The sequence below is a fragment of the Mus caroli genome, unplaced genomic scaffold (genome assembly GCF_978045245.1).
Source record: "Mus caroli unplaced genomic scaffold, Mus_caroli_1 scaffold_1, whole genome shotgun sequence".
Taxonomy (NCBI): domain Eukaryota; kingdom Metazoa; phylum Chordata; class Mammalia; order Rodentia; family Muridae; genus Mus; species Mus caroli.
In genome coordinates, this window is record NW_028227256.1 from 147784064 (window position 1) to 147811610 (window position 27547).

The 27547-nt window shown below is 38.4% G+C and overlaps 2 protein-coding genes across 8 annotated transcripts in view; one reads left to right on the forward strand and one right to left on the reverse strand.

The window, feature by feature from the left end:
- The window catches only part of Odr4 (odr-4 GPCR localization factor homolog), a 32254-nt gene extending 22343 nt beyond the window's left edge, over positions 1–9911 (reverse strand). For 2 of the 5 annotated variants that reach the window (XM_021154749.3, XM_029482374.2), the window contains exons 1-5: positions 9644–9911; positions 6908–7028; positions 5194–5328; positions 3028–3123; positions 1105–1211 (exon numbers count right to left, since the gene is read on the reverse strand). In XM_021154749.3, the coding sequence (XP_021010408.1) occupies positions 1105–1211; positions 3028–3123; positions 5194–5328; positions 6908–7006 (437 nt within the window). In that variant the 5' untranslated portion in view covers positions 7007–7028; positions 9644–9911. Of the gene's footprint in view, positions 1–1104; positions 1212–3027; positions 3124–5193; positions 5329–6907; positions 7029–9557 lie in introns of all 5 variants that reach the window. The other 3 variants (XM_085841801.1, XM_029482378.1, XM_085841808.1) reach the window with 3 other exon arrangements.
- Tpr (translocated promoter region, nuclear basket protein) overlaps positions 9837–27547 on the forward strand; it is a 59521-nt gene continuing 41810 nt past the window's right edge. For all 3 annotated transcript variants that reach the window (XM_021154820.3, XM_029482354.2, XM_029482349.2), the window contains exons 1-13: positions 9837–9967; positions 10312–10614; positions 12004–12108; positions 15364–15437; positions 19050–19146; positions 20406–20509; positions 20680–20844; positions 23274–23366; positions 24142–24222; positions 24306–24393; positions 25581–25721; positions 26051–26142; positions 26815–27012. In XM_021154820.3, the coding sequence (XP_021010479.1) occupies positions 9898–9967; positions 10312–10614; positions 12004–12108; positions 15364–15437; positions 19050–19146; positions 20406–20509; positions 20680–20844; positions 23274–23366; positions 24142–24222; positions 24306–24393; positions 25581–25721; positions 26051–26142; positions 26815–27012 (1611 nt within the window). In that variant the 5' untranslated portion in view covers positions 9837–9897. The remainder of the gene's footprint in view (positions 9968–10311; positions 10615–12003; positions 12109–15363; positions 15438–19049; positions 19147–20405; positions 20510–20679; positions 20845–23273; positions 23367–24141; positions 24223–24305; positions 24394–25580; positions 25722–26050; positions 26143–26814; positions 27013–27547) is intronic.

Here is a 27547-nt window from a genome sequence, read left to right on the forward strand (position 1 = left end):
TTTCCTTCTGTTTATAAATATCGCTAACCATAATAAATAAAAAGAAAGCCCCTGTGGGTCCTGGCTCCAACATGCTCTACGTAGCATAACAGAGTGCTATATAGATGGGGTCAAGCCCATGAACAAGCGTTCTTATACGCATAAAGAACATTTACTGATTTACTGGGTTACTTCCAGGCAAGTGTCAAATATATTAAACACACATCTTCTGCAGTAAAAGCTTTCTTTTTGAACTGTCTTCTCCAAGTCCTAATGTAGAGGGAGGGTCCTTGGGCTGTGTCTCTTCTTTAGTGACTGTCTATCCTGGGGACCTACAGAGGACAGAGTCTAAGGAAGCCACTTGACATACAAAGGCATAAGAATTTCTACACTAGCTGGCGGGCAGTGGTGGCGCACGCCTTTAATCCCAGCACTTGGGAGGCAGAGGCAGAGGCAGGTGGATTTCTGAGTTCAAGGCCAGCTTGGTCAACAGAGTGAGTTCCAGGACAGCCAGGGCTCCACTGAGAAACCCTGTCTCGAAAAAACAAAAAAGAAAGAAAGAAAGAAAGAAACAAACCCAAGAATTCAGAATCCTAAATCCTTTCTCTATCAAATTTTACCTAACTCAGCATATGATTAATAGCCATTATTAATATTGATATCATGATCAGCAACCCTAATCATAACAATGTGGGGTTTGGGTTCTTTTGTTGTTGTAGTTGATGTTGTTTTTGATTTTTGGTAGTAGGGTTTCACTGTGTGGCCATGGCTGTCCTGGAACTCATTCCCAGCCTCAACCTCACAGAGATCCACCTGCTTCTGCCTCCCAAGTATTGATTAAAGACATGGGCCACCACTGACTGGCAACAATGTGCTCTTTCACGACAAACTTAATAGTCTTTTTTTCACAGGAATGATTAAAACAAATCATCCTTCTTATGGTTAAAATAAATCATAAGGAAAGAACTGTGGGTATGTGATCTACATAGCACATGATTTTGTGGGGAGGCGAGGAAAAGCTGGTTCATTGCAGGGCGCACTGTGGGTGGTGTGGGCTCATCCACAGCACTAGTACTGCCAGTCAGAACTACACACACTAACCATAAACACCTAAATAAAAGATACTTTTTTGTGGAAGAACAAATGTGTAGTGTCACTCGTTCTGAGACCTCGTCCTCTGTGACATTCCATAGTCTTTTTCTACTCATAGATTTTTCCATAGAAAATATTAGCTGAAAGACAGAAAAATATACATGAATTCACTGCAAAATGAAAACTGTGGAAAAAGACAATGATAATTTCATGATATATTAACCATTTGTGCCTTCACAACATGATTCAAATAAAATTGAGTTTTAAGTAAGAAACATCATTTTACAAATGGAATAAATGGTATTTTAACCACAAAAATGAAGATGTTACCCAGTTAGCATTTCTTATTTAAATTTCACAAACCATGAAAGTAGTAAAAATTAGGGAAAAAAATCAGAATAGTTAGGTAATTTGTATCAGAAATGTGAACTATAAACACTGCCTTGGAGTGAGGTCAGAGGGTCAGGAATGCCATTCTAAGCATTCTTACAACACTGTTGTCATCTAACCAATCAGGAGACCCACAGCTTTCCTGATATCAAAGGAAGGGCTTCATGAAACAAAGTATTACATAATGACCAAAATTGTGGAAAATAAACAATACATCTTATAAAGATATTTCTTGCAGTGTCTCTCAAGATACACTATTTCTTTTCTATTTTTATTTTTAATTGAAAGAGTCTCATTATGCAGGTAAAACCGTCTGTCTGAAGAGAGCAGAGAGAGAACACACACAGAAAACCTTCCTTGGGAATGTGCCACTCAAAATGGGTTGAGACTGCACATCAATTAACAAGCAAGACCCCTCCCACAGCCGTGCCCAGGACAATCTGATCTAGACGCAGCTTCAGTAAGACTTCTCCCAGGTGGTTTTAGGGTGAGAGAGAAAACTAAGCAGCACGTGCACAGAGACTCAAAATGTCTTCCAGACTGTCAAAAATGGTGAGTATCAGAAACAGGCAAATTAACTTAAAATGCAAGAGTACAAACGACTGAAAACATGACAGGGAGGAAATACATCCTTTTCTTTCAAGGCAAAAACTTTCAAAGCTTTCAAACATGGAGGTGTCCAGAGCACCTGAGCTTCTAGTTGCACATTGTTTAAATTGGCACCCAGCCAGTTTTGTGCTTCTGAATGGTATAAGGTCCCTCTTGCTCACAAGGAAAGCGTGTGGGGATCTTGAGCATGTAAAGAGATGAAAGCAGAGATGAAAGCTCCCGAAGACTGCTTTAGGTTTGAGTTTAAGAGAAAACAGCTTGGGACTTTTACTCCTGGATTACACTACCTGATTTTCTTATATAATAGCAAAACAAAAATTATTAGAGATGCAGGATATGCACCCCGTCCAGGAGTAAAGAATAAGTGTGTGATTGTTGTTTATACATTAATCACAGAACTTAAGATGTGACTAGCAGAATCTCATATTACTGCAATGACTTCCTAGTGACTGGAAGGTCTACAAAAAAAAAGCTATTGCACAAGAAAAACAGTTAAACCATTATGACTCGTTATATGTTACAATATCACCTTCTGAAAAACTGTCTTAAGGGCCAGTATGATGGCTAAGCAGGCATCTGCCATGGAAGTCAGACAGCCTGAGTTCAATCCCTGGGATCCATGAAAAGATGGGAGAGTACTGAACCTGAAAAGTTGGCATCCTCTGATCTCCACAAGATCACCATGGTGGGTGCATGGCCTTCCCCCAACCATATGTACATGTATAATAAATAAACCTTAAAAATTATTTTAAAATATATAGCTTTGACTAGAAAATATTTAGATCAATTACACACAAGATCTGCAAGAAAAAATATAGAATAAGCTACTAAGCATAATTCTAGCATAAAGAATTATGGAACACCAGCATACATATGCTTAAGACCAATACATATGCATATAATTAAGTGAAATATGTAACTTTGATGTCATTAGAGTTTTTGCTACACTGTACTTACTCTGCGCAGGGCATTTTGAAAATCATCTGCTAGTTCTAAAGTTGTGATAATAAATATTCCAAGAACCACAAGTCCTCCAGGGAGCATTCTGGACACCTAGAAATAAAGACAATATTAACTATCATAAACATGTCAGTCTTTTCTATTTGATACAGTAAACTTTAAATCAGCAAATACCTACCCAGGACAAATTATGCATACAGGACCAATCCAGGCAGAGGCAGCTGAAAAGCTGGAGTATACTATATGCATAACCCTTCCCTGAGCACCATAAACTCTATAGCTTAAAATCACTTTTTTAAGTGAAACAATTTGATAACTTGTTTAGGTGTACCAATCCTTTCTCCTAAGATTTGTAAAGTTAGCTTCTGAATTTTTTTCAATGTTCTTCCAACTCTCTGCAAAATAAATCTTTTCCCTTAGACTGAGATTTTAGTTTTCCCAGAATCCGGCCAATGTGATGTCCAGAGACACTGCTGATCCACTTTCTCTGAAACACTCAAGCATCCTTCAAAGGGAGTCCCTGTTCACCACCTATGGTCCGAGGCTTTCTAACGCCGTGCTTTCCTCAGGCTTTTTCCTCAGCCTAAATTGACTTCTTTTACACTCCCACATCTCAAGTCAATGAGGTAACTTCAAAGTCAACCTAAGATGTCTTCCCTGGTACTCTGTTCATTCAACTTCCATAGAATTCCCTGTAGAATCATACAATTGTTGATATGCATATAGTAATCTACCCTCTATTTACTTTTTCCCTTTACATGATTGTGACTAGTTTTAAAACTACATGTTCTTCTCTACATTCAGTAATGAGTAATTACACTAGCTTTTATAAATAGACATTTTTAATCTAGTATTTTACAAGTCATATTATAAACCATGGAAATGCTGGACTCGGCTCTTGGACTACTGCCATAAATACAAGAAACAGAATTCCTGCCCACACAAAGCTCAGAACCTAGTTTAGGCTCATACTCTTATTGGTTTGGACTACTGCTTTAGATACACAGTTTCTCTTCTGTCTCCAGACTCTACTCTCCATTAATACTGTGCCAACATTATCTTATAAGTTACTGGCAAACTGATTGCTTTATTCTTTTTTAAAATAAGTAGATGTAAAAGTTTATCATTGGATTTCTCAATATAACACTTTTATTACTACTCTGAGAATTATATGCAGTATCTTTGATCATATTCATGCCCCACCTTTCCAGATCCAGCCCCAACATGCTATGCTCTTCCTACTTCATGCCAGTTGTGGTGGTCTGAATAGGTATGGCCCCAATAGACTCATGTGTTTGAATGCTTGGCTCAGGCATCGGGAGTGGCACTATTAGGAAGTGTGGTCTTGCTGAAGTAGGTATAGCTTTGTTGGAGGAAGTGTGTCACTGTGGGGGTAGGCTTTGAGGTCTCTTGCTCAAGCTCTGCCAGGCGTGACACATAGACTCCTGAGGATCGAGATGTAGAACTCTCAGTTCCTCCTCCAGCACCATACCTACCGTGCTCCCCACCATGACGATAATGGACTAAACCTCTGAAACTGTAAGCCAGTTCCAATGAAAGGTTTTCCTTTATAAGAATTGCCTCGGCCACAGTGTGTCTTCACAGCACTGAAATCCTAAAAAAACTTTGCTTTTTTTTGTTTTGTTTTGTTTTGTTTTAAATAACCCAGTGAGTCTAATTTGTACTGTCCATATACTCACAGGTGTGGGGTCATACAATGGAGCCTGACAGATACATATGTGTGGCCACATCCATATACTTTTTTTAAAATCTACATCCCTAAAAACCATGACTCTGCCTACTGGGCTTTTGTCTACCAAGTGTAGTTCTTAGGACTACATTCCAAAGCCACCCATTAACAAGCCTTGTACTTAATTACATTTTCCTACACACTCTGTGTTTCAACTACCAACTGCCCAACTGCTTGCTCTTTTCCTAGTATTGTCTGTGTCACTTACTCACATTGTATTGCCTTTGATGGATTGAATGTGTTCTCTGACTTATTCAATTAACAAAGTCCTAAGAACCATTCATGTTCAGAGCCTTCTGTAAAACTGTTTAAATATAACCACTTGCACGCATTTAAGGAAAAATATTCTTAAAATTCTAGATTTGTGACCGAGGAAACATTTTTTTCTTTTGTTTATAATGAGATCATATTACCTGGCTGGCATGTTCTGTGGCCCATTCTTCATCCAAATTATCCAACTTAGCTCTCGGCTGTTTGACATTGTCATTTTGTTCCTCTTTGGGTGGTGTTCTAGTGGCAAGAATCACATAATCCTTTTGTGAAGAACACTTTAAAAACAAATTGTAAAAGCTCATTACAGTTACATCTGATGAAAGAATTACATATGTCACACAAAAACTAAATAGTATTTACAGCAATTTAAATTGTTAATACTCATGATGAAAACTATATTCTTGGGGACTGATTTTAGTGAACAGCCTTGGGACATGTCTCTCATATGTATGCTGTTTATCTTTAATGTATGTTAACAGCAGCTGTTTACTTGGATATCCTCAATATAAAGTACAGAGCGGTCTTTAGAATGGTGGAAGTAACTCAGGTGCTACAATGATCACCTAGCATGTACAAGACCCTGGTATCACTCTTTTGTTTTTGAACCGGGTTTCACTATAGCCCAGGCTGAAAGAGAAAGAATGCAGAAAATGAAGAAATAAAGATAGTGTGGAGCTGGTTAAGGTAGTTCACACTATAATGAGAATGGTAAGTTCAAAGCCAGTGTGGGCTACGTCCCAAAACGCCTGGATTGAGAGGTACTGAGTGAGGCAGAAAAGCATGGAGGTAGCTTACCTGAGATCCTATTTCACTTGGGTCATTGCAAACCTGTCCCCTTTTATAATATACTTTATAGCCTAGTCCCTTAACCTGCAGGAACCATGCAGAAACACCTCTCTCCTAGCAACCTCACTCTCAGACCCCTACCTGTATCAAGCTACATATTTCTTCCATCTCTAAGCAATAATATAGATTTCCTTGTCCTTGGTAAGAATCACATTAGTCAGTTTCTATTGAAGTGTATTCCCAACATATCTGGTAAGAAGAATAGAAATGTCCAATGAGCCTAGGAGAGTTTTAAGAGCATGTGCAGTTAGGTAAACTGTCCATCAAGTGAACATGTCAGAAAAAAAATCTTATACCTATGCATTAAATTAATAAGGAGGATTATGGGGAAGGACATAGAGATTGGGGAAATGAGTATCAGACTTTATCTAACCTAACAACCAAAATAGACAACCACTCAACCTACATTCTTAAAGGCGAGAACGCCCATCTTTTGAACCCCATAAAATTAAGTCACAAACATAATTTGGGCACTACCTCCCTCATGTGGCCTGCAGTGCATCTGGATTCCTGCTTTGTTCCTTACAAAGTTATCTTGCCACGTTTGCAAACGTGAGTCCTTATTTCCAATTCTTTGGATAAGAGGCCAAGAACTTGGAAAGAACTGACCCTGACTTTGACCACTCTGACAACCACCAGTAACACGGGGGTGAAACTTAGAGCGCTCTTTATGTATGTTGGGCAAGTACCAGCTGAGCTGTGTATCCGGTCCAAAACACAAAGAAAGCAAAATGTAAATCCTGTGCTCAGGGAAGGCTTAAATTGTGACCTTTTGACATGACAAGTTACTTTCAAAGTACCAAAGGGAAAAATAATCATACTTATTCAAGTTTCAACCAGGTGTCCTACTCTTTCTAATGTTAACTCAAAGATCCACTTTAGGTTAACTATTTAAGATTATGTCCCATCCACATCACAACTTTGAATTTACTAGTAATTGGTATATAGAATTGAAACTAATGAGTAATTTGTTTTTATCAACCTGCAGAGTAGCAGACATATACATACCTGTCCTATCAAAAGACCAGAGACAAAAGGTTTTCCCTGGAGGCTGATGCTTGAAAGATACTGGCCAACAGTCTCTTCTACAATGTAGGTTCTTCCCATTCTAGACAGCCAATTCAACAGCCTAAATTGCAAGAAATAAAAGTTAGCATTTTGGGGGGAAAAGCGATTTTTGATGTTTTAGCATTGGTGGACAGGCAATAGAATAAAAAGGGTGGCCCACCGGGTGTGGTGGCGCACGCCTTTGATCCCAGCACTCGGGAGGCAGAGGCAGGTGGATTTCTGAGTTCGAGGCCAGCCTGGTCTACAAAGTGAGTGCCAGGACAGCCAGGGCTACACAGAGAAACCCTGTCTCAAAAAAAAAAAAAAAACCAAAAAAAAAAAAAAAAAAAAAAAGTGAGTTCCAGGACTGCCGGGGCTACACAGAGAAACCCTGTCTCGAAAAACCAAAAAAAAAAAAAAAAAAAAAAAAAAGAGTGGCCCATTCCCAAAACTCTCCTATGTCTTGCAGTGATTATTTATAAAATAAGGCATTCTTTTTTGTACAACTGAAATACAGCTTTGGAAATCTTTTTTTTTTTTTTTTTTAACTTTTTAAATTTATTTATGTGAGTAAACTGTAGCTGTCTTCAGACACACCAGAAGAGGGCATCAGATCTCATTACAGATGGTTGTGAGCGACCATGTGGTTGATGGGAATTGAACTTAGGACCTCTGAAAGAGCAGTCAGTGGTCTTAACTGCTGAGCCACCTCTCCAGCCCCCAGCTTTGGAATTCTTAGTACAGTGCTATAAGAAACAACTCCCAATGCCAGGCAGTCGTGGCGAACGCCTTTAATCCTAGCACTTGGGAGGCAGAGGCAGGTGTATTTCTGAGTTCGAGGCCAGCCGGTCTACAGAGTGAGTTCCAGGACAGCCACAGCAACACAGAAAAACTCTGTCAAAAAAAAAAAAAAAGGAAAGAAAGAACGAACGAACTCCCTTGGGGCCAGAGTGATGGCTTAACGGTTAGCAGTCCATGCTGCTTTTCCACAGAGCTTGGGTTCGGTTTCCAGCATCCAAGTCCAGTGGTACACAAATGCCTTTAGCTGCAACTCCTGGAAATCTGACTCCCACTTCTCAAGTCTGCACACATGTAGCTTGTTCACACCAATATACACACCAAACGATAATAAATCCAAAAATCTTTTGAGAAAAGAAAGGAAGGAACAAGAGTCCAAGCCAGATATGGTGGTGCAGCCTGGAATTGCTGTACCCTTGAGACCGAAACAGACGGCGCTTTGAGCTGGAGGCCAGCCAAAGCTATATAGTGAGTTCTGGGACAATCTGATCTAAAGAGTGAAACCCTGCCTGGAAAGACACAGGAAGAAAACAAAACAACAATAACAAATATTATAATTACCAATTAGCCATGAGAAATCAAAGTTATTTCTCACTCTTGGGATAAGGAAATAACGATACCATTCATCAACACGTCTAATTTCTTATTTTAGATCTACTCCTTAGCTGCATTCTCTATGACAATTTATTGGTGAACTTCAATATTCTTGTTTCTAAAATATGGAAGCTGAATTTCTGATTAGTTCATTAAGAGGAGAGAGACTCAACTTTGTTTACCCAATACTCACTGTAAAATGACTGTTTCCTACAAACTGTGCAAGGTGGGAAGGCACAAATGTGTGATTGCTGCCAGGAGACAACTCCTAATAACAGCCGCTTAGGTAACCAGTCTGCAATTGCAATTATCTATATTGCTTCCATTCTACATGGGGCATTTTTCTAAGGACTTCACATGTATTGATATTTAATACAAATTCCTGCAAGGTAAGTACTATTATTGTCATCTCTGTTTTATACATAAAGAAATCAAAAAGAAATGTTAAATAACTCCTCCAAATGACTAAAGTAGTGAGTGAGAAAGGTGGAGTTTAAGTTCTCTCAATCTGTTTTGCTCGCGGTGGCAATGAACACTCAGCCCTTCAATTGAATCGTTGCAAGAACACCTCCTGTTCTCATCTCCTGTCCTCTTCTTCAGCTTGTGAATTCAGTTATGAATATCCTACTAGCTTAATCCCTCCCATCCCCCTCATTAAGACAGAGCCTGACTCCTAACACAGGCTGTCCTGGAATGATAACCCTCCCACCTCTTAATCGCAGTAGCTGACACCACAGGCATGTGCTCTCCTTATTTCCAATCAAGAGTGAACAAATTCTTCCAGAAAAGTAACCAGCCATGAAACGAAGTACACGCTGATACTGCTGAGTCGTGTTCGGGAAACAGACATAGTTCTGTTACTGTGGCAAAATGACAAGTGTCTCAATAAAACTGTCGTTAAAATGTTTTCCAATTAAAAACGTCAACATCAGACATTTGCCTGCAATGTCATCTTACTACATAAACAACAAAATTTGATTTTTTTTTCTGTTTAAAATATTAACCAGACTACTTTAATTTCGCACTAAGTCATTCAGTACCTCACACCCACAAAAACATGTAGGTACGAGGTTTGACACAGGCTAATCTCCTCCGAACAGGGCTTGAGTGTGCACCAGAGTGACTGACTGTTCCATATGGTCCCTAGATCCTTTCTTTTCACCCCCTGAGAAGGAAGCTGGTGGTGCCCCGGTGCACACACATTCCTTGGCCGACTCACTTGATCTCAGAATGTGCACATGTGGCAAATAAATCCCTCGAACTTTCTGTCAGCGAGAGAACTCGGGTTAGGGTACAAGTAGCTACCTTCAAAGGCCAGGTGCCACTCAGGTCCCCACGTCCACAGCCAATGATCTCATCAGAAAGCGACAGCAGAGACACTTCCTACTCCAAACGCGGGTCGCGGCCCCAACGGGTGCAGACTGATGACGCAAGCCGTCCCGCACCCATCTCCGCAGCTCTTCTACCCAAGCGAGGAAGGCCTGCACCCCGCCCCTCTCGGGGCACCGTTAAGATCGTGGCGGTGGCCCAGAGCCTGTCGAGACGCCCTGCTGTGATCCATGCCCTCTGGTGGCTCGGCTTCTAGGAGTGGCCACAGAGGAGTACCCATGACATCCCGGGGTTTTGACGGTAAGGTCGTCTTGCTCCTCCGGGGTAGGAACGAGGGTGGCTGCGTACTTATGTAGCGCCCCCGCGCGGACACTCCTCACAGCCATAGGAGGCGAGCCGGGGGGCGGGGAGAAAGAAGGAAGTGGGACGGGAGGTGCGGCCTGAGCGCGCTTAAGCGGGTGAGAAATACACTACATTTCCCAAGAGTCTCTGGGGCTGGAAACCGGTGAAATCTCCCAAAAAACTGGGGCCGAGGCTGCTGTGAACTCGCTTTCCCAGCGTGCCTAGCTCCCGGCGGCTGCGTGCGCGGAGAGGGCGCGGCGGCGCGGCTCTGGCTGCGTCTAACGCGGGACTCTCTTTCCCAGGGTCCCGCCGCGGGAGTCTCAGGCGGGCAGGCGCGCGGGAGACCGCGAGCGAGGCAGCGGACGGGGCGGCTCCGGCGGCTGGGCTCCGCGCTTCTCCTTGCTCCTTGGCTTCTCCTTCAGCCGCTGCGGCTGCTGCCGCGATCCCGGCCGACATGGCGGCTGTGTTGCAGCAAGTGCTGGAGCGCCCGGAACTGAACAAACTGCCGAAGTCGACGCAGAACAAACTTGAGAAGTTCCTGGCCGAGCAGCAGTCGGAGATCGACTGCCTGAAGGGGCGGCACGAGAAATTTAAGGTGGAGAGTGGTAAGTGCGGAGACGCTCTCCGCGCTCCGGTTTGGAGCTGGGGCCGACCTCCTTTGCACGCCTGCCCTCTTCTCCCTGGTGAGGTGTTCAGGTAGCAGCTTCTCAGGCTCCATGTGCAGCGGAGGCCTTCTCTCTTCTCCCCGCTGTGTGGTTTAGATCGGGGGGCGGGGGGATCCTCCCAGATCTAAAACCACCTTCGTTCATCTCGGTTTCCTTTTACTAAGCGTGGTCTTCTGTGGAAACTCCTCAATGGGCCCACCGACAGAAACTGGAGAATTTGGCCCAGTTTGCACCAGATTTTTAGGACTATGCAATCCTAATCTAATGCTGTTTTGCTGTACTTTAAATGACAGTAACCTCCTCCCTCCCCCCCCTTTTTTTTTTACTTACCTGCATTTATAAGCCTTTACCCATTTCCCCCCTTCGGTGCCTTGTTTTTAGTGTGTATAGCACCCTGTGATCTAATAATGCAGTAGATGGTCGCGATGAGAAATTTGTATACAAAAGGACGGCACTAGAAAGAGCAATGAAATTGCGATAAATGAATATATGGTGGTTCTCCCAGAGCGTTGAGACTTGATAGGAAATATATAATAAAAAGATCTGCTTGTAAGTTCTTGTCGTTGCTTTTGTATAAGGAAATTACAGACATAGCTTAAATATTCTTGGGAGAAAGAAAGCAGTTATTTAAAAAACAGAATTTTTTGTCATATGTTTTGGTTTATCATTAATTGAGGGAATGGGGTCTATAGTATGGTAGATTGATTAGAAATTTCCACCTGATTTAATTTTTTCTTCAATAAAGTGCTTACTTATCAAGCAACGTTGATAAGTAAAAATATCCAGTTATTTTGTGACTCTTAAGAAGTTTGTATAATACACTGTATTCTGTTAATTAATTTACACACAGTCAATATTGAGTAATTTATATGTCCCAATAATGGGATGAAGTAGACAAATGCAGTCCCTTTTTGTGGGAAGTCTGCACGTTTATTTTTATAGAAATTTAGGTATCGTTTAAATTATTTTTACATTAACCCCTTTAAAACAATGCACTTTTTAATTAAGTATTTTTTTATTTATTAGATAACTTATATTTAAATGTTTAATAATCTCCTGAGGTCTGGAGAAAATACAAGATACAACATTGCCTGCCTAGATGAAATTAATTTATGAACCCCCTTTTATTCAATGTTGTCTTTATATGCCAGTTAAGAATAACGGGAAAGTCCTTTTCAGTGTTTAATCTGTTTATTAAGATTAAATTTTCCAATAGTGTATCTTAAGTTTTGCAGTCAGTGTTAGAAGAAATAAACAGTGGTATTAATACTGCTTTCAAGGGCACGTGTGCATGATGTTATTCATGGTGCGTGGACTTGTCTTTTGTAGAACAACAATACTTTGAGATAGAGAAGAGGCTCTCCCAGAGTCAGGAGAGGCTTCTCAGTGAGACCCGGGAGTGTCAGAACCTGAGGCTGGAGCTTGAGAAGCTAAGTAAGTATTTGATTATATCTTTATAACTGTTCTTGGATTCCCAGCTACACCTTAAATCACACATGCAGGGAGCTGCCCCTCCTGGAAACAGACTTTCCAGGTGGCAAAGCCCTAATCAGGGATACAAACAAGGTAAGAAATACCTAGCCCTCCTGCCTTCAGGCCTAAGACTGATCACACTATGGACTCCAAAATTGTGTTGTTTACTGGGAAAACCTGTTTTTAGTAGTTGTAGTGTGGCTCAGCCATGGCACGCACTTTTAATGTGGGAAGCTTTCTGCATGAGTTTTGTAAACACGCAGAGCAAGCAACCAGCTGACAGGAAGTAAATGTAGGATTATTAAGAAAAAAACAAAACAAAACAGCCAGGCAGTAGTGGCACACGCCTTTGATTCCAGCACTTGGGAGGCAGAGGCAGAGGCAGAGGCAGGCAAGTTTCTGAGTTCAAGGCCAGCCTGGTTTACAGACTGAGTTCCAGGACAGCCAGGGCTACACAGAGAAACCCTATCTTGAAAAAACCAAAAAAGAAAAAAACAGTAAGAGAAAGTCAGGACCAATAGAGAGGCATACAGGAAGTAGAAGGGAGAAACATCAGGTTTGAAGGAGGACTTTTTTGTAATATCTTGAGAGAGAAGCATTTGTTCTGGAACTTCAGCTGGTTGCCTTCTCTGCCTCTGTGAGCTTGCAAACTTTCACCCCAGCATCTGGCTCCCTAGTCTTCATTGATAAAATCAAAAGATTGAGATTTTTGTTAATAGAAAACATAACTGTTACATCTTGTAAATCATATGATTTCCTCATACTTAATGCCTTTGGGACCTTGCAAACACCTTCCTCAACCCAAACCACAAAAAAAAAGAAAAGAAAACCATAGTGGTTTTAGTCTAATTTGATGGTGTCAACAGACCTTGGGCCTATACCTCCTGCTCACTCCTTCCTCACAGGAACCTTAAAAGAACACAGTGCTCTCTCTGAGAGAGCCTAAGCTTTCCTTCCCTACCTTCTGACTAAAGGCATTCAGACCTGTGCCTTCTCAGTGCCCTCTCCCTCACATCATTCTCTGAGCGTCATTCTCTGTGAGCAGCTACTTACAGTGTGGGAAATGCTCAGAGGCCTTGTCCGGAGCAGTTGCAGTTTGTGTTCCCCTTAGTAAAGGTATGGTAAGGACATAGGCTGGCACAGTCTGCAGACCTGGTTTCTAATTCTGACTAATAATAAAAGTGTTCTTGCCACACATGCCATAAGTAGATGGCTTTTGTAAAAAGGATAAAGGTAGTTGGAAGCGCGTGTGTTTCCGTAGCTTTACACATCAAAGGTACTATTGAGAGTGATTGAAGTAGCTTAAATGTGTACTTGAAGATTTAAATAGTGATTTGTTTTCATAGGAAAAATTTAAAAGCTACTGATTTCATTATACCTTGTTACAGCTTTTGTGAGTCCAGCATATTTCTTCTATGAAGCTTGGTTCCTTAGGAAGAGTTTAGGTGAAGCCTGTGACTTTCATAGGAGGACAGAAGAAAACTTAAGGGTTGAAAAGCTTTTAAATTAAATGTAGCTTAAGTTTTTTGTTTTGTTTTGTTTTGTTTTTTCCAAGACAGGGTTTCTCTGTGTAGCCCTGGCTGTCCTGGAACTCACTCTGTAGACCAGGCTGGCCTCAAACTCAGAATCCGCCTGCCTCTGCCTCCCGAGTGCTGGGATTAAAGGTGTGCGCCACCACTGCCCACCTAAAATTTTTGTTTGATTTGATTTCATCAAAAAGGAACACAAGAAGCTCATAGTCATAAGTAAACTTGAGCTTTTCTCTGGCTGTTTAGTGTATAATTCTGCAGCTACTTTGGATGCACTGACATTTAAAGAAAGCTCTGTAGACACAGGCATTGGTGGTGCACGGCCTGGACTGTGCTTCTCTTCAACAAAGCACAATACGGCTTGCCCAGAAATGGTGCTAAAGAATGTCATGAGAATGTCTCTGATTACTTCTTTTGTGAGGTATTTGTGAAGATAAAGATGAATGTAGACAAAAAGGAGTTCCTTCCTAGGTTGGACAATTGTACTTGAAGTGTGTATTTGTGTACACAATTACAGAAAATAGTAAGTAAAACAAAATAGAAAATATAGAGTAATGGTTTTTTTTTTTTTCCTTTTATAATGATACAGTTTTTATTTTGTTTTTTTGGGGGGTGGGTTTTTTTGTTTTTTCGAGACAGGGTTTCTCTGTGTAGCCCTGGCTGTCTTGGAACTCACTCTGTAACCAGGCTGGCCTTGAACTCAGAAATCCGCTTGCCTCTGCCTCCCAAGTGCTAGGATTAAAGGCGTGTGCCACCATGCCCAGCATGATACAGTTTTTAAAATCCTGTTGAATTACCTGTGTGTAGGAACTGGGAGATGGCTCAAGTAATTAAGAGCACTTGGTGTTCTACATGACCCAAGTTCAGTTCCCAGCTCCTACATCAAGTAGCTGACAAGCCCACGACCTTCTAAAATTCTAACTCCTGGGCACCTGTACGCACATGGCTTCTACTTAACACGGGCACACAAGTGCACATAAATAAAAATAAATCTTTTAAAATTGCCTATACATAATGTAGGGTTTGCTTGTTTCCTCTTTAAAGAAAGGTCTTACTAGATAGACCTGAGGAGCCCAAACTCCTTGTAGCTGTAGCTATCCTTGTATCTACCCTGCCGTCCAAGTGCTGGGATTATAAATGTGAACATCTATGCCTGGCTTTAGATGCTTTCATGAAAGAAATTTTCAAATGTGTATTTTTCTTATATAACTGTATATATTCTAATGACTAGACATATATGGGAAGACAAACGTGTCATGAATATAAGACAGAGCACAAACATTTTTCTATGTGAAAGGCATGATTCTTAGTGATTAAAAAACATGGAACTACAGATGTTTATTATAATATATACTGAATGCATTTTATGTGGGTCAAATTACATTATATTTATTGGTCCTGGCCTGCTTACTTTATTTTATATAAATTTACCTAGAAAATGGAATTTAAAAATTGGCATTGCTAATTTTGCTACAAATTGGGAACAAACTATTTACATGTGATTGTAGCATACTTAAACCTTTTAGTCTTGAATATAGTAAGATCAGAATGTATTTGCAAATTTGGAATATGGTCATAAATCAGTATGGACTCCTGTTCTTCATTTTAAAAATGTGTGATGGTAGTAGCTGGGTAAAAACACAATTTTCAATTAACATATCTGTGTTCCTACATCCCTTTTCTCTAGATAACCAAGTAAAAGTGTTAACTGAAAAAAACAAAGAACTGGAAACTGCTCAAGACCGTAATCTAGGCATTCAGGTAAAAAGCTTTCCAGTAAATATCTGCTTTTAGGTACTCAATACTAGTCAATGGAAGGTTAAGCATTCTACTAGAAACTGCCAACAAATAAATAGAAATGTGTACATACATAGACTTTGAGTTGTTTTTTTTTTATGTATTATCTATTGAATTCCAACAGTAACCCAGCATTCATGGTATATTAATATACTTGGGAGCTGGGTCACTCTACATTGCTGACTGTTTCTTTAGAGCCATGATAAGAATAACAGATTAAATGTGATAGAAAGGGTTGCTACTATGTTCTTTTAAAAGAAGAGTGATACCCAATCTTTAACCATATAGGACTATTCTTTTAAAATTACATTTGATTTGAGACTGAGGTTTGTTTTTCAAAACTCTGTAAGAAAAACATGCTTTCAGATTCCTTATAGGAGCATAATATACCCAAAATATTTCAGTAAATTAATTTGTAAGGAATATACAGTGCTTTGAGCCCTTTAAAATTTTTAATTTGTTCTTGTTTGGGTTTTGTTTTGTTTGCCTCAGTATTAAAAGAAAACTGTTTTCAGAAAACTTAAAATACGTATTTACATATGGAAAAATAACAGCATGTTCTTGGGTGAAGTGGGTTTGCAAATTAATATAGGCTTTAATGCAAGGTCCTGATACACAGTCTAGGTTTGATGAAACAGCAGCAGAGTGAAGTCTAACCCAGAACAACTGTGGACACACGAATAGATACAATTTAACAAAACAAAATTATTGAGAACTAGGTGTGTAACTGCCTTGTAGGTCAGCTTTCTGTTAGACACTGTAATAAAACATAGAACTTACTTATTTAATTATATAAACTATAGAGGTTTATTTTCATTGACAATTTTACAGGTTTCTGTCCAAGATCAGTTTGCTGTATTGTTTTGGGCCAATGGCAAGCCACATAACATGGTAGGGAGATCTTGGTGAAGGAAACTTCACCTCAGAATAGGATGCAAAGAATAGGTAGCAGAGGGTCTAGTGACCCACTTTTTTCTTTAAAGGCACACCCTCGGTGACCTAAAAAAAACCTTATGATGTTAATAATATCATTGAGCAATAATGCCACAGACTAGAATCCAAACTATGGTCCTTAGATGGCCATTTCTGAAGCAGCTGGTTTCTATTGAAAATAAGTAAACAGTCACATTTGTAAAAACATTTTTAGGTATATTTAAAAGTTAATATTTTACAAGGACACTAGAGAACAAAATATGAAAATTGTTGTTCTAATGAATGATAATGTTGCTTAGAAACACAAAATACAATAGAATGAATATGGAGTACCATAACAGAAAATTGGTTTGGTGGTAGTAGGTTTGGTTTTGGTTTGTTTGTTTGTTTGTTTGTTTGTTTTTCTTGGAACTATAAAACTGGAAGACAACAGAGCTAAAACTGTCAGCCTTTGAATTTGACAATGGTCTCTTTAGAAATCACACCAAATGTTTAAGCCATAAGAACAAAATTAATTATGACCAGAGCAAACGGGAGACCCTGTGTGCTACAAAGGAAATAAAGCTTAACAGTAGCTATCAGGAACAGGGGGCAGGGGAATATCTGTAAGCCACTTCTCTGACAAAGGCATATTATCCAAGTTTTATAAAGAAATAGTAGTAGAAATAAGTAATTTTCTTTGAAAATGGACAAAAGACTTATTTTCAAAGAAGACAGTAATGATCAGGTATATGAAAAGGTCTCATTTGTTAATTGTAAAAGACGTAAGAAAAATGCATGAACACACAGTTTGATGATAACACATGGTTATTATCAAAGATGTTGGCAGGAATACAGGGAAAAGGGAATGGTTCTTATTTCTTGCTGATTGTACATTGCTGATTTATGTGTAGCTTGATACATCCAATGTGAAAAACAACATAGAGGTTCATAAACTAAACATAGAATGACCTAGCAGTCCTCCTTCTGGGTATAATATTCAGAGGAATCTTTACATTGTAAAAGTAGGCATACTCATTTATGTTCATTGCTGCATGGATCAAAGTAGTCAAAAGTTTGAAAACAACCTGTAGTTAGTCATAGACAGCTGGATAAAGAAAATCTGCTTATGTTTACACACAGTATAATATTTGGTCTCAAAAAAAAAATGTTATGTGCACAGAATGGGCAAATATAGAGAACATCTGAATAAGCCATACACAGAGAAATGATGTTGCTTATCTAGAGTCATCAAAGAAATTAGTCAGATATTTGGAAACAGAGATCAAGCTGATTGGCGGGGTGAAGGAAATGCAGGTTGAAGGAACAAATATGTAGAGTGAAAAAGTCTCACAAATGTATAGAAGGTTCTAGTTAATAAAACTGTATTGTGTTATAACTTGGTGAAATAGATTTTTTTTAGCCACTCTGATAAAACAAATGAGATTTATTCACTTAACTATAATGATGATTTGGTATGGTTTTATCTATATATGTTATACACTTTATATATAAACAGTTTTATTTAAAAGAGGTTTCTAAGTGTGAAAGCATTTTAAGGACTTAGAGTAGGTCTGTGCAGATGGCTCAGCACGTAAATCACATGCATCAGGCTTGAGAACCGTAGGTTGAATCCCTAGAACTCACAAGTGCTTGGTGGGTATGGCTGCCATTTTGTAATTTCAGGGCAGAAGTACTAAGTGATTGCCTGTAATAGACTATAAAGACAACATGGACTCGCTGTCTTGGTGAGCTCTAGGTTCAGTTGAAACATTACCTCAATGAATAGAGACCAATCAAGAATTAGCAACATGGCCTTTGTTCCCTGAGCCATGGCTCTGGCCCTCCTTATGTTCTAAGGGTGGTCTTAAACTTTTTGAGTTACGGTCTCTTTCTAAAAGTAAATAAATCTTTTTAAAAACCGTTGGAGATAGAGGCAAAAGAAATATGTATAAATGATTGGTAGGTACATTAATGTTTCTCAGCTTGTAATAGGAAATGTAAAACTTTACATTTGAAGTTTAACATTCTTTACATAAAAATATGCATATGAGCCAAAATCTGTTTATAATATATGACTTCTTTCAGGTGAAAAGGAAACTGCTACAAGAAAAATACATGCAAAGGAAGTATATTATAAGTAATGAATGAGAACACAAAATGTTTGTAGTAACAGGAAAATGCAGGTTAAAGCAATATAGTAAGATAATTGTGTTTCACTGCCATGTGTTGACATGTTACACCCAGCTTGTTCTAAATGCTCAGTTGTTGGTTAACTGGTTGGTTTTGTTGCTTATGACTCTAAAGACCTCGTAAGGAAGCTCTGAAGAGGTAATTGAACCCAAACACAAATGTGTGATAGTTCCCACAGTTGGTTTTTGAAGACATGCAAATTATCTATTACATAGCCAAATATAAAGGCTGTATAAATCATTGGGGCACTTCGGTGTAATGAGTGACATGCATTCATAAGCCTAGGAAAAATTAATTTAAAACTCAGAAATAGAGGTGTTACGATTAAAAGTATTTTTTAATTTGTTGATACCTAAGTTATAAGGAAAGAAAGCATTTTTTAAGTAACTGCTAATGTTAGTTGAATTGATGATTCAAGTACCTGTATTGTTTAACTTACATTCTTGAACTTGGTGTTTCTTGATATGACAGAGCCAGTTTACAAGAGCAAAGGAAGAGTTAGAAGCTGAAAAAAGAGATTTAATCAGAACCAATGAGAGGTTATCTCAGGAAGTTGAATATTTAACAGGTATGAAAAAAAAAACTGTGCCTTTAACTGCATTCTTTGTTATTGTTGGTGCTAGGAGTTGCTTCTGATGTTATATTTCTTTGTTCTGTTTCTTTAGTGTGGAAGTTCAGTTTAAAAATACTGTTGTTGCTTCTGTATACATATCGCTAGCCATTATTAAGATGTTGGCCAGGTATCATGTTACCTGCCTTTTAATCCCAGTACTCAGGATTCGGTGGCAGGCAGATCTGAGTTCAAGGCCAGCCTATTTTATATAGTTTTAGGGTAGCCTGGGCTACATAGAGAAACCCTGTCTTGAAAATAAATAAAAGAATAAATCAAACTAGAGAATGGGCAGCTTACCTGACTGCACACTGAAAAAAACACCCTCCCTCAGCAACCACTGTCAGTACTTCCGGGAGAGGTAAGCATTGTGGACCCCACACCCTTCTGAGATGGGATTGGCGGGCTCAGTGTCTTGCAAGTGTGGCCCAGGTAACACATGTTCATGTTGCAGTTCATAAGTGAGAGCAAGTGTAATTAAATTCACTGGACCGTGAAAAGAAGCCACGAGAAGGTTAGCAGAGGTCAGAGTATAGACGTAGACTCTATGAAGAAGGCTATTTGCAGAAAAAGGAAGGAGATACGGGGGAACACTGGACAAAAACGACTAAAGTTCATTACAGTGGTATAAAAGGGTCTTAAGAATTTTTTTAAACAGAAAAAATATTGAATTTAGGAGACAGGAATATAAAATGTATCGCCATACTGTTTGATATATTTGTCAAAAATGAGTTTTAAACAGTTAGTGATACTTGTCTTTGGGCTTTTTTAAAAATTTAATTTCTGTAAATAGGAAAAATGTTCACATGTTTATGTTGTATAGTAATACACAGCTTGGAATTTGATTTTTAGAAGAGAGTGACATCGGAATGTTTGCTGATTGTGTTGATTAGCTGGCTGATGGTAATTAGGATTAAATGAATTAGTTTCATAAAAACATGGTTATTGAAGAACAGAAAAAATATTAAATGATTAAATTTTTAATGGACAATTTTTATATTTCTTATTACCTTTTAACTTAAATGGTTATAATAAAATAAAAAGATTTTAAATAGAAATTTAGTTTGTAATTATGACAGAAGCAAGCTAAAACAGGGAGTTAAAAAGCACTTACTTTGTATTAAAGGTTTATGTTTCTAATAACATTTTGTTACTTAGTTTCTGTGAGTGTTAGCTCCTCATTATTTTCAAATGCTCACTCTCATCCTCCTTTCTAGAGGATGTTAAACGTCTAAATGAAAAACTTAAAGAAAGCAATACGACGAAGGGTGAACTTCAGTTAAAACTGGATGAACTTCAAGCTTCTGATGTTGCTGTGAAGGCAAGTAATATTGGTTCCCAATAAATGCGGACTCAAATGCCTAAGGATCTACTTGTTACTGTATTTTGTGGTACCTTAATCTAATTTCTACTCTGAAATAAAAGATCATGTATCCCTGAGCTACCTTTATTTAAAAATAGTTAAATATTATTTTAAAATTGTCTTTTTAGTATCGAGAAAAACGCTTAGAACAAGAAAAGGAATTGCTACACAATCAAAATTCATGGCTGAACACAGAGTTGAAAACCAAAACTGATGAGCTGTTGGCTCTAGGAAGAGAAAAAGGAAATGAAATTCTGGAACTTAAGTGTAATCTTGAAAACAAAAAAGAAGAGGTGAGTAGTAAATGTGCCTTGCTTACGGTGGAGGTGGCCTTTGTTCATCAGTAAGTGACACTTCCACCTCCTCAGTTACAAAACGTGCATTGCATGTGACAGCAGAGTTCCACTGTAACCTAGGGGAATGTTTAGAGGAATTTGTAAGGACTTTTTAATACCACCCACTCTAATACTAAGCCTTTCTTTCCAAAGATATGTTTAAGAAGTAGACCTGTTTTTGCGAATTATGTTCAAACATTTTTCCATCAGTTGATTTTGACTTAGAGTACACTGTTAATTTTGCATTGTATGACAATGGAAACTTAAAGTACAAGGACAGCCTCAGGCTAATGAACTCCTGTATATTTAGTTTCCTTTTTTGGTCAGTCTTATCCATTTGGAGAAACAGTAAACCCGGAGCCTTTGCTCCTCTTTCTGTTACGATATAGAGATGTAAGTTCAGTTGAATGGTCTGTTTTCTTGTTACTCTTACGGAAGGGAGACATTTGGTGCACTGAGTGGTTGCATGCAGACATTAAGAGAATGCAGTACATGATTACTATGGTAATTCATAACAAGGCCATTTAAAATCAAAGAAAGAAATGAGCATCAAGTAAAGGTTGACCTGTAAGAAGTCTCTCCATGTTTTAACCTTGTAGTTTCTACAGTACCACCTATGTTTACCCTGGGGTATCAGGAGCTGCTGTTAACACACTTTTCATTGTGTAGATCAGAGTCCACGGTAGTCATCTTACCTAAAATAACTTTTGACTAAGAGCTTGAAAAATGTTTTTGGATCAGGACTAATCTTTTCAGTAGAGTCAGTTACAATAGTTAATGTTCAACAGATTTCTGATTGTAACCTAATTTATAATTATGGCAAGGGAAGTATTCTACAGAGGAACCATTTAAAAGCATGTACTCCTGCTGGAAAACTATAACAATGTCAGGTTTGTGAGTGGAACAACAGTAGTACCATTAAAATTTCTCAACAACATTCACCTTATTTTCCAATCATTGAGATATTGAGTTGCCTAGATACAGTTGACCATTGTTAATTCTTTCTTAGATAAAAATGCATCCTAAGGGTCCAAACCAAATAATTCCCTGTGGAATCATTCACTACAGAATGACATGATGATAATATGGAAGCATTTTTAGTATCAACCCAGTGCTCTAATTGCTAATGACAGTAAAATTAGAATTAAAAGTTTATCTGCTTATGGTTAAAATTATCTTTCATTTGAGTTTTCTTCAATTCTGGACATAATTTAACTGAACTGTTGTCTGTAGTTTTTGCCAGTTTGAACTTTTAACAAGGAGGTTTTTTTTGTTGTTTTTTTTTTTTTGTTTTTTAATGAGTGAATCTAAAAGCCTAAAACCTATATAAAAACCTAAAGCTTGTCTAAAGGTCCAAGAATGTAATTTGAACGAATTAGTAATCATTTGGAATATCTGTTTAATTTATCATGTGGTAAACTAGTATCTCTAAGACCACATAAGGATTTGTATTTGACATAGCATATCCAGTGTTCACCTAAGCTGGCTGAAGATGGTGTCAATTATAACATTTTATGCATGAATAGAGATATGGCTTATGGAGAAGAGGAAAAAGAACAAAGGTTCTGTGGCAGAGAATTCTTATTGCATCATCTCCAGGGCCCAAGATGTTACTTACTTCTGAGGAAGTAAGTGAGGTTTACTGTGAGCGTATATAGTGGACAAACGCTCTCAGACGTCTAGAACAGCTCTCTTAAAAGAAGCCCTGCAATGTTTCCACAGTGTAGATGGTAAGGAACTTGGTATGGGCCTCCAACAAGGTTCAGGAGTCTTCTCTGAGGTGATTTTCAAGAGACTGTATCCAGGTCATACACTGGGAAAGGACCAGCTGGATTGTGTCTGCTTTCTTTCACTAAATACAGTAGTCTGATCTTAATATTATCTGAAACTTGTACTTTTATGAGAATCTTTTTGGTGAATTTCTCAAAAGTAAACCATTTTTGAGTTATATCTACTATCTGAACTAGAGGTGGTCTTTCTCCTGCTGCTGGGGACCAAGCACTTTCGGTGGCATTGCCTGTATGAAGCTAGAGCTCCATTGGTAAAGGGCACAGTGGTGCAGTCAAGTGCCTTTTTTGGCTCCTCTCTGCTCTTTCAGAGATCGTTGTAGGTAGACTTCAGATCCACTGGGCTTTTATACTACATACTCAATAGACACAGTGGGCAGGAGGAATTTTGTAGAGGCTGGAATATATGCTAAAAGAATTTCATCACATTGCATGATGATGACAGAGGAATAAGGTCTTATTAATCATAACCATATTTTCTTAGTCATGTCTATATATTATAAATTTCCATTTTTTGGAGGGGATATATTTTACTTTTGACAGTATAAACCATATCAAATGATCTCAGTTGTTATGAGTCTTTCCCCCATTTGTTTATAGGTTTTGAGACTGGAAGAACAGATGAATGGCTTGAAAACATCAAATGAACATCTTCAGAAACATGTAGAGGATTTGTTGACAAAATTAAAAGAGGTATATGGTGACCTCTTAAAAATATTTTTGTTGTTTTGATTTTTGTTGTGGTGGTGGTTTGGTTTAGTTTGATCTCCCTGGGCTGGCCTTAAGGCTTACAGTATAGCCAAGGATAGCCTTGAACTCTTAAACCTCCTATTTCCACCTCCAAAGTTCTGGGATTAGAGGTGTACTCCCATCACACTGGTTTTTATACACACTAGTCAAGATTCTACTAGTGGAGCTATGTGCCAATCCCTCAAATAAGTTTCACTTACAAAATTATGAAAGCATGTATATTTGTGTTACTTGGCAAAATATTGTCAAATATTTTTGTTTTTGTTATTTTTAGATAATATCTTACTATGTTTTCCAGAATGGATGGGCCCTACTTCTTTAGCCCTCAAGCTGGCTTCAAATTCTTACTCCTTCTCAGTTCATTAATGATAGGATTGTAAGCCTACACTACCATACCTGTCTGAGACCATGTTCTCATCTTTCTCCATAAAACAACCAGAGTGGCTCTAAATATTTTCTAAGCTGATAGAATCATAAACAACAGTTACATGTTTTAGACAAAGTACTAGGTACAAAACCAGTGTGATTTCATTTTAATTTTGTTATTTTGCTTGATGGGTATTATTTGATTCTCAAAGTAATTTACTATCAGAAATCAGTTTCATTTGTAGTCTTTACAAAAGGAACTTTCTGTCTTGATGTTTCATAAATATCTTAAATATTCAAGCTGTACTTGCTGGTATATACATATAAAGTTGATCTTTTACTTTATTTTTAGGCCAAAGAACAGCAGGCCAGTATGGAAGAGAAATTCCACAATGAGTTAAATGCTCACATAAAGCTCTCTAACCTCTACAAGGTAAGTCCTCTGGCGGCACACACGTTAGTCCGTCTCCTGGTGTTGGAGTACTGCCTGGTGCTGACTTTGTGATTACCTTTCAGAGCGCTGCTGATGACTCAGAGGCAAAGAGTAATGAGCTAACCCGGGCAGTGGACGAGCTGCACAAACTGCTCAAAGAAGCAGGAGAAGGTAGGACTTAGAATGTGAGGAGGTGGTTTTGTTGTACATTTCTTCAAATTTATTTCAAATTTCTTCAAAACTGATTTAATTTAAAATAAGGATTAGCTTTAACCAGGACAAAACTTCATGGAAAAGAAAAAGCCTAGGCTAAGAAGATTGGAATTATATTTTAAAGCAAGTAGTGTATTTGAAAATAGAGATGCTAAGTTGGTGGTGTTTTCCTCCTTTGTCTTAGACATTCTGGGTGCTCTCTTACACTGTCAGTCTGTGGGTGAGCGTGTTTAGTCAGTCATCCATAGTGGATACACTTTGTTAAATAGAAACCCGAATGTAATCTTAGAGATGCTGACCTCAGGGATTCCAAGTGACTATTGGTTCAAGTTACATACCTGGACCTTCATAAGCTTTAGGCTTCTAGGTAGGTTGTAGCTCATAGATTCAGGAATGTTTCCTTGTTGAAATTTTGAACTAGCAGAAACTACAGTTTTGCAGTTAAGCTGAAGAAAACTCAAGGAGATAGAATTTTAAGCATATGTAGATAAACTTAACATCTAAAGAATTGGTACCAGGATCCATCAAGAATACTTAAAGATCCTCAGTCCTCTCACTTAAAGTGATCTAGGCCTTGCTTGTAACCTGTCCACATCTGCCTGTCTCCTTACCTCAGCTAATTTAGGCTAGTCACAGTACTCAATGCAGTGGAAGTAGCGCATGCTTTTTGGTTTGGGGGATGGTGTGAAAGTGGCCTGCGTTTTCAGTACAGATACTACTTTTTTATCTGATTGTTTTCAAGCCACAGCTGAATCTAACAGATGGGATCCAGGGAAATGCAAGGTCAGCAGTGTCTAGAATCTTTATCTTAATATTTATCCTTTCTATTCTTTTTTTTTTTTTTTTTTTCTGTTTTCAACTAAAGGACAAAATTGATTCCGAAGATGTACATAGTGGTCATTCTCTGTTATTCATACTCTCTTGTGGTTTTGTTGGTGAGAAATATTAAAAAAGAGCCTCGACTAGACTCATCAGACTGAAACATTTAAAGGCTGACAAGTAGAGCCAGGCTTTGAGTGATAATAGTCATCAAGCGTAGCCTCTAGGATTTAATGTCTCTAGAAGGAAAGATTCTTAGTGTTTTAATTTATAAACTGCAATATTTTAATGATGGTTTTCAATATTCTGTCTTTTAAAATGCTTAGCCAACAAAACAATACAAGATCATCTTCTACAAGTGGAAGAATCTAAAGATCAGATGGAAAAAGAAATGCTTGAGAAAATAGGAAAATTGGAGAAGGAATTAGACAATGCAAATGACCTGCTTTCTGCTACAAAACGTAAAGGTGTGACTAAGACACTTGCTACCTGTTCATTCCTTGAGCTGCTCGAACATATCTATGCTGCAATAGACAAACTTGATTATTTGAAAAATAATATACTATAAGTCTTTACGGCATCATCAGATATAAATACCATTTGACCACAATATTATTAATTCCTAGAATAGTTATTTTTAATTGTTGTGTGGTTGCCATCTTTGTGATATATTTGCAATATAATAAGTAAAAAATACATTTAATGTCACTATTCCTTCACTTTAAATATTTATTAGTGGCTTTCAGTTTTGCAATTTTGCAAAAAGGCAAAAAAAAAAAAAATTGTGTTTGCACAGGAGCTATATTGTCTGAAGAAGAGCTTGCAGCCATGTCTCCCACCGCAGCAGCTGTAGCTAAAATTGTAAAGCCTGGCATGAAATTAACTGAGGTAAGAATGATACTAGATCATGTTTCATTGTTACTGAAGTACTCAGGGGTCTTATCTTCCCCTCCCCCAATTTATGTAATTACCTGATAATTAGCAGGCAATTTTTTAAAGGTTTTCTTTGGCCAGTGAGGCACTTCCATGAGTAAAACACTTGAGCTGGCATTCTCATAAACATATTCCTGTCCTCAAAGCCTGTGTTAAGAGAAGCAGCTCACAGAAGTTATCATCTGACACACTGGACATGCACCTGCACTCATAGATACATTTTTCACACACATCAATAATGTTTTAAAAATCAAAGGAGGGGGGTGCTAGGCTGAAGAGGTGCCTCAGTGGTTAAAGTACCTACTGCTCTTTAGAGGTCCCAAGTGCAATTCCCAGTACCCACGTCAAGCAGTTCATAGCAGCCTTCCCCACCCTCTGGCCTTCTCATGTACCTTCGCTCAAATGAACATAGTCATGCACGCCCCCCATCCCCCCACACACATATAAATAAGTCTAAACAAGAAATGAACTTTTTAACTGTTAAGTAGTTATATGTGGCAAATAACTACTTACAAATAACAAATACTCACTTTTATGTAAGTGGTATGTTCATATGAGCCTCCATAAACTACATACTCCTGTCAATACACTTCAACTTAGTGAAATGACCACCTTTTCCATTCCCAGCTATATAATGCTTATGTGGAAACTCAGGATCAGTTACTTTTGGAAAAACAAGAAAATAAAAGGATTAATAAGTATCTGGATGAGATAGTAAAAGAAGTGGAAGCCAAAGCACCGATTTTGAAACGCCAGCGGGAAGAGTACGAGCGTGCACAGAAAGCTGTGGCCAGTCTTTCTGCAAAGCTTGAGCAAGCTATGAAGGTTGGTTCCATTTCTTAGTTTGACCTTTAGGCACAGCTACTGATGAAACATCTTGTACTGGCTACTTTTCCATTAACACTCTTTGCACTAGAAAAGCTGGAGGCTTTACACTCCCACCATGACAAATTCTTACTTTGACTCAGCTAAATTGTGAGAGTCTCTTACGTATGTTAAGGTGATTGAGAGGGAAATCTTCTTGGACCACTCTTCAAATATTCTCATAGTGCATTAGAATGTTGGCTAATTTAGCATAACCATTTTTTTCTTGGTTTGATAAGCCTGGCTAGAAAAATACATAGCTTGATATTGGGTCACAGATTTTTATATCAGTTCAAAATTTAGCCTGCCTTAGTATGCATTACTTTATAGTAGCTCCTTTGCCATGCTAAAAGTTGCACTTTCAGGACTACCCTCTTGCTACTGGAGGGTGTGTTTTACTTAATGATGTAAGAGTTTATACTCTAATTTACCTTTATGGTATAGCTTTTTACAGAGAAGTCTTGAAGATTTAAGAGAACTTTATTGAGGAAATGTA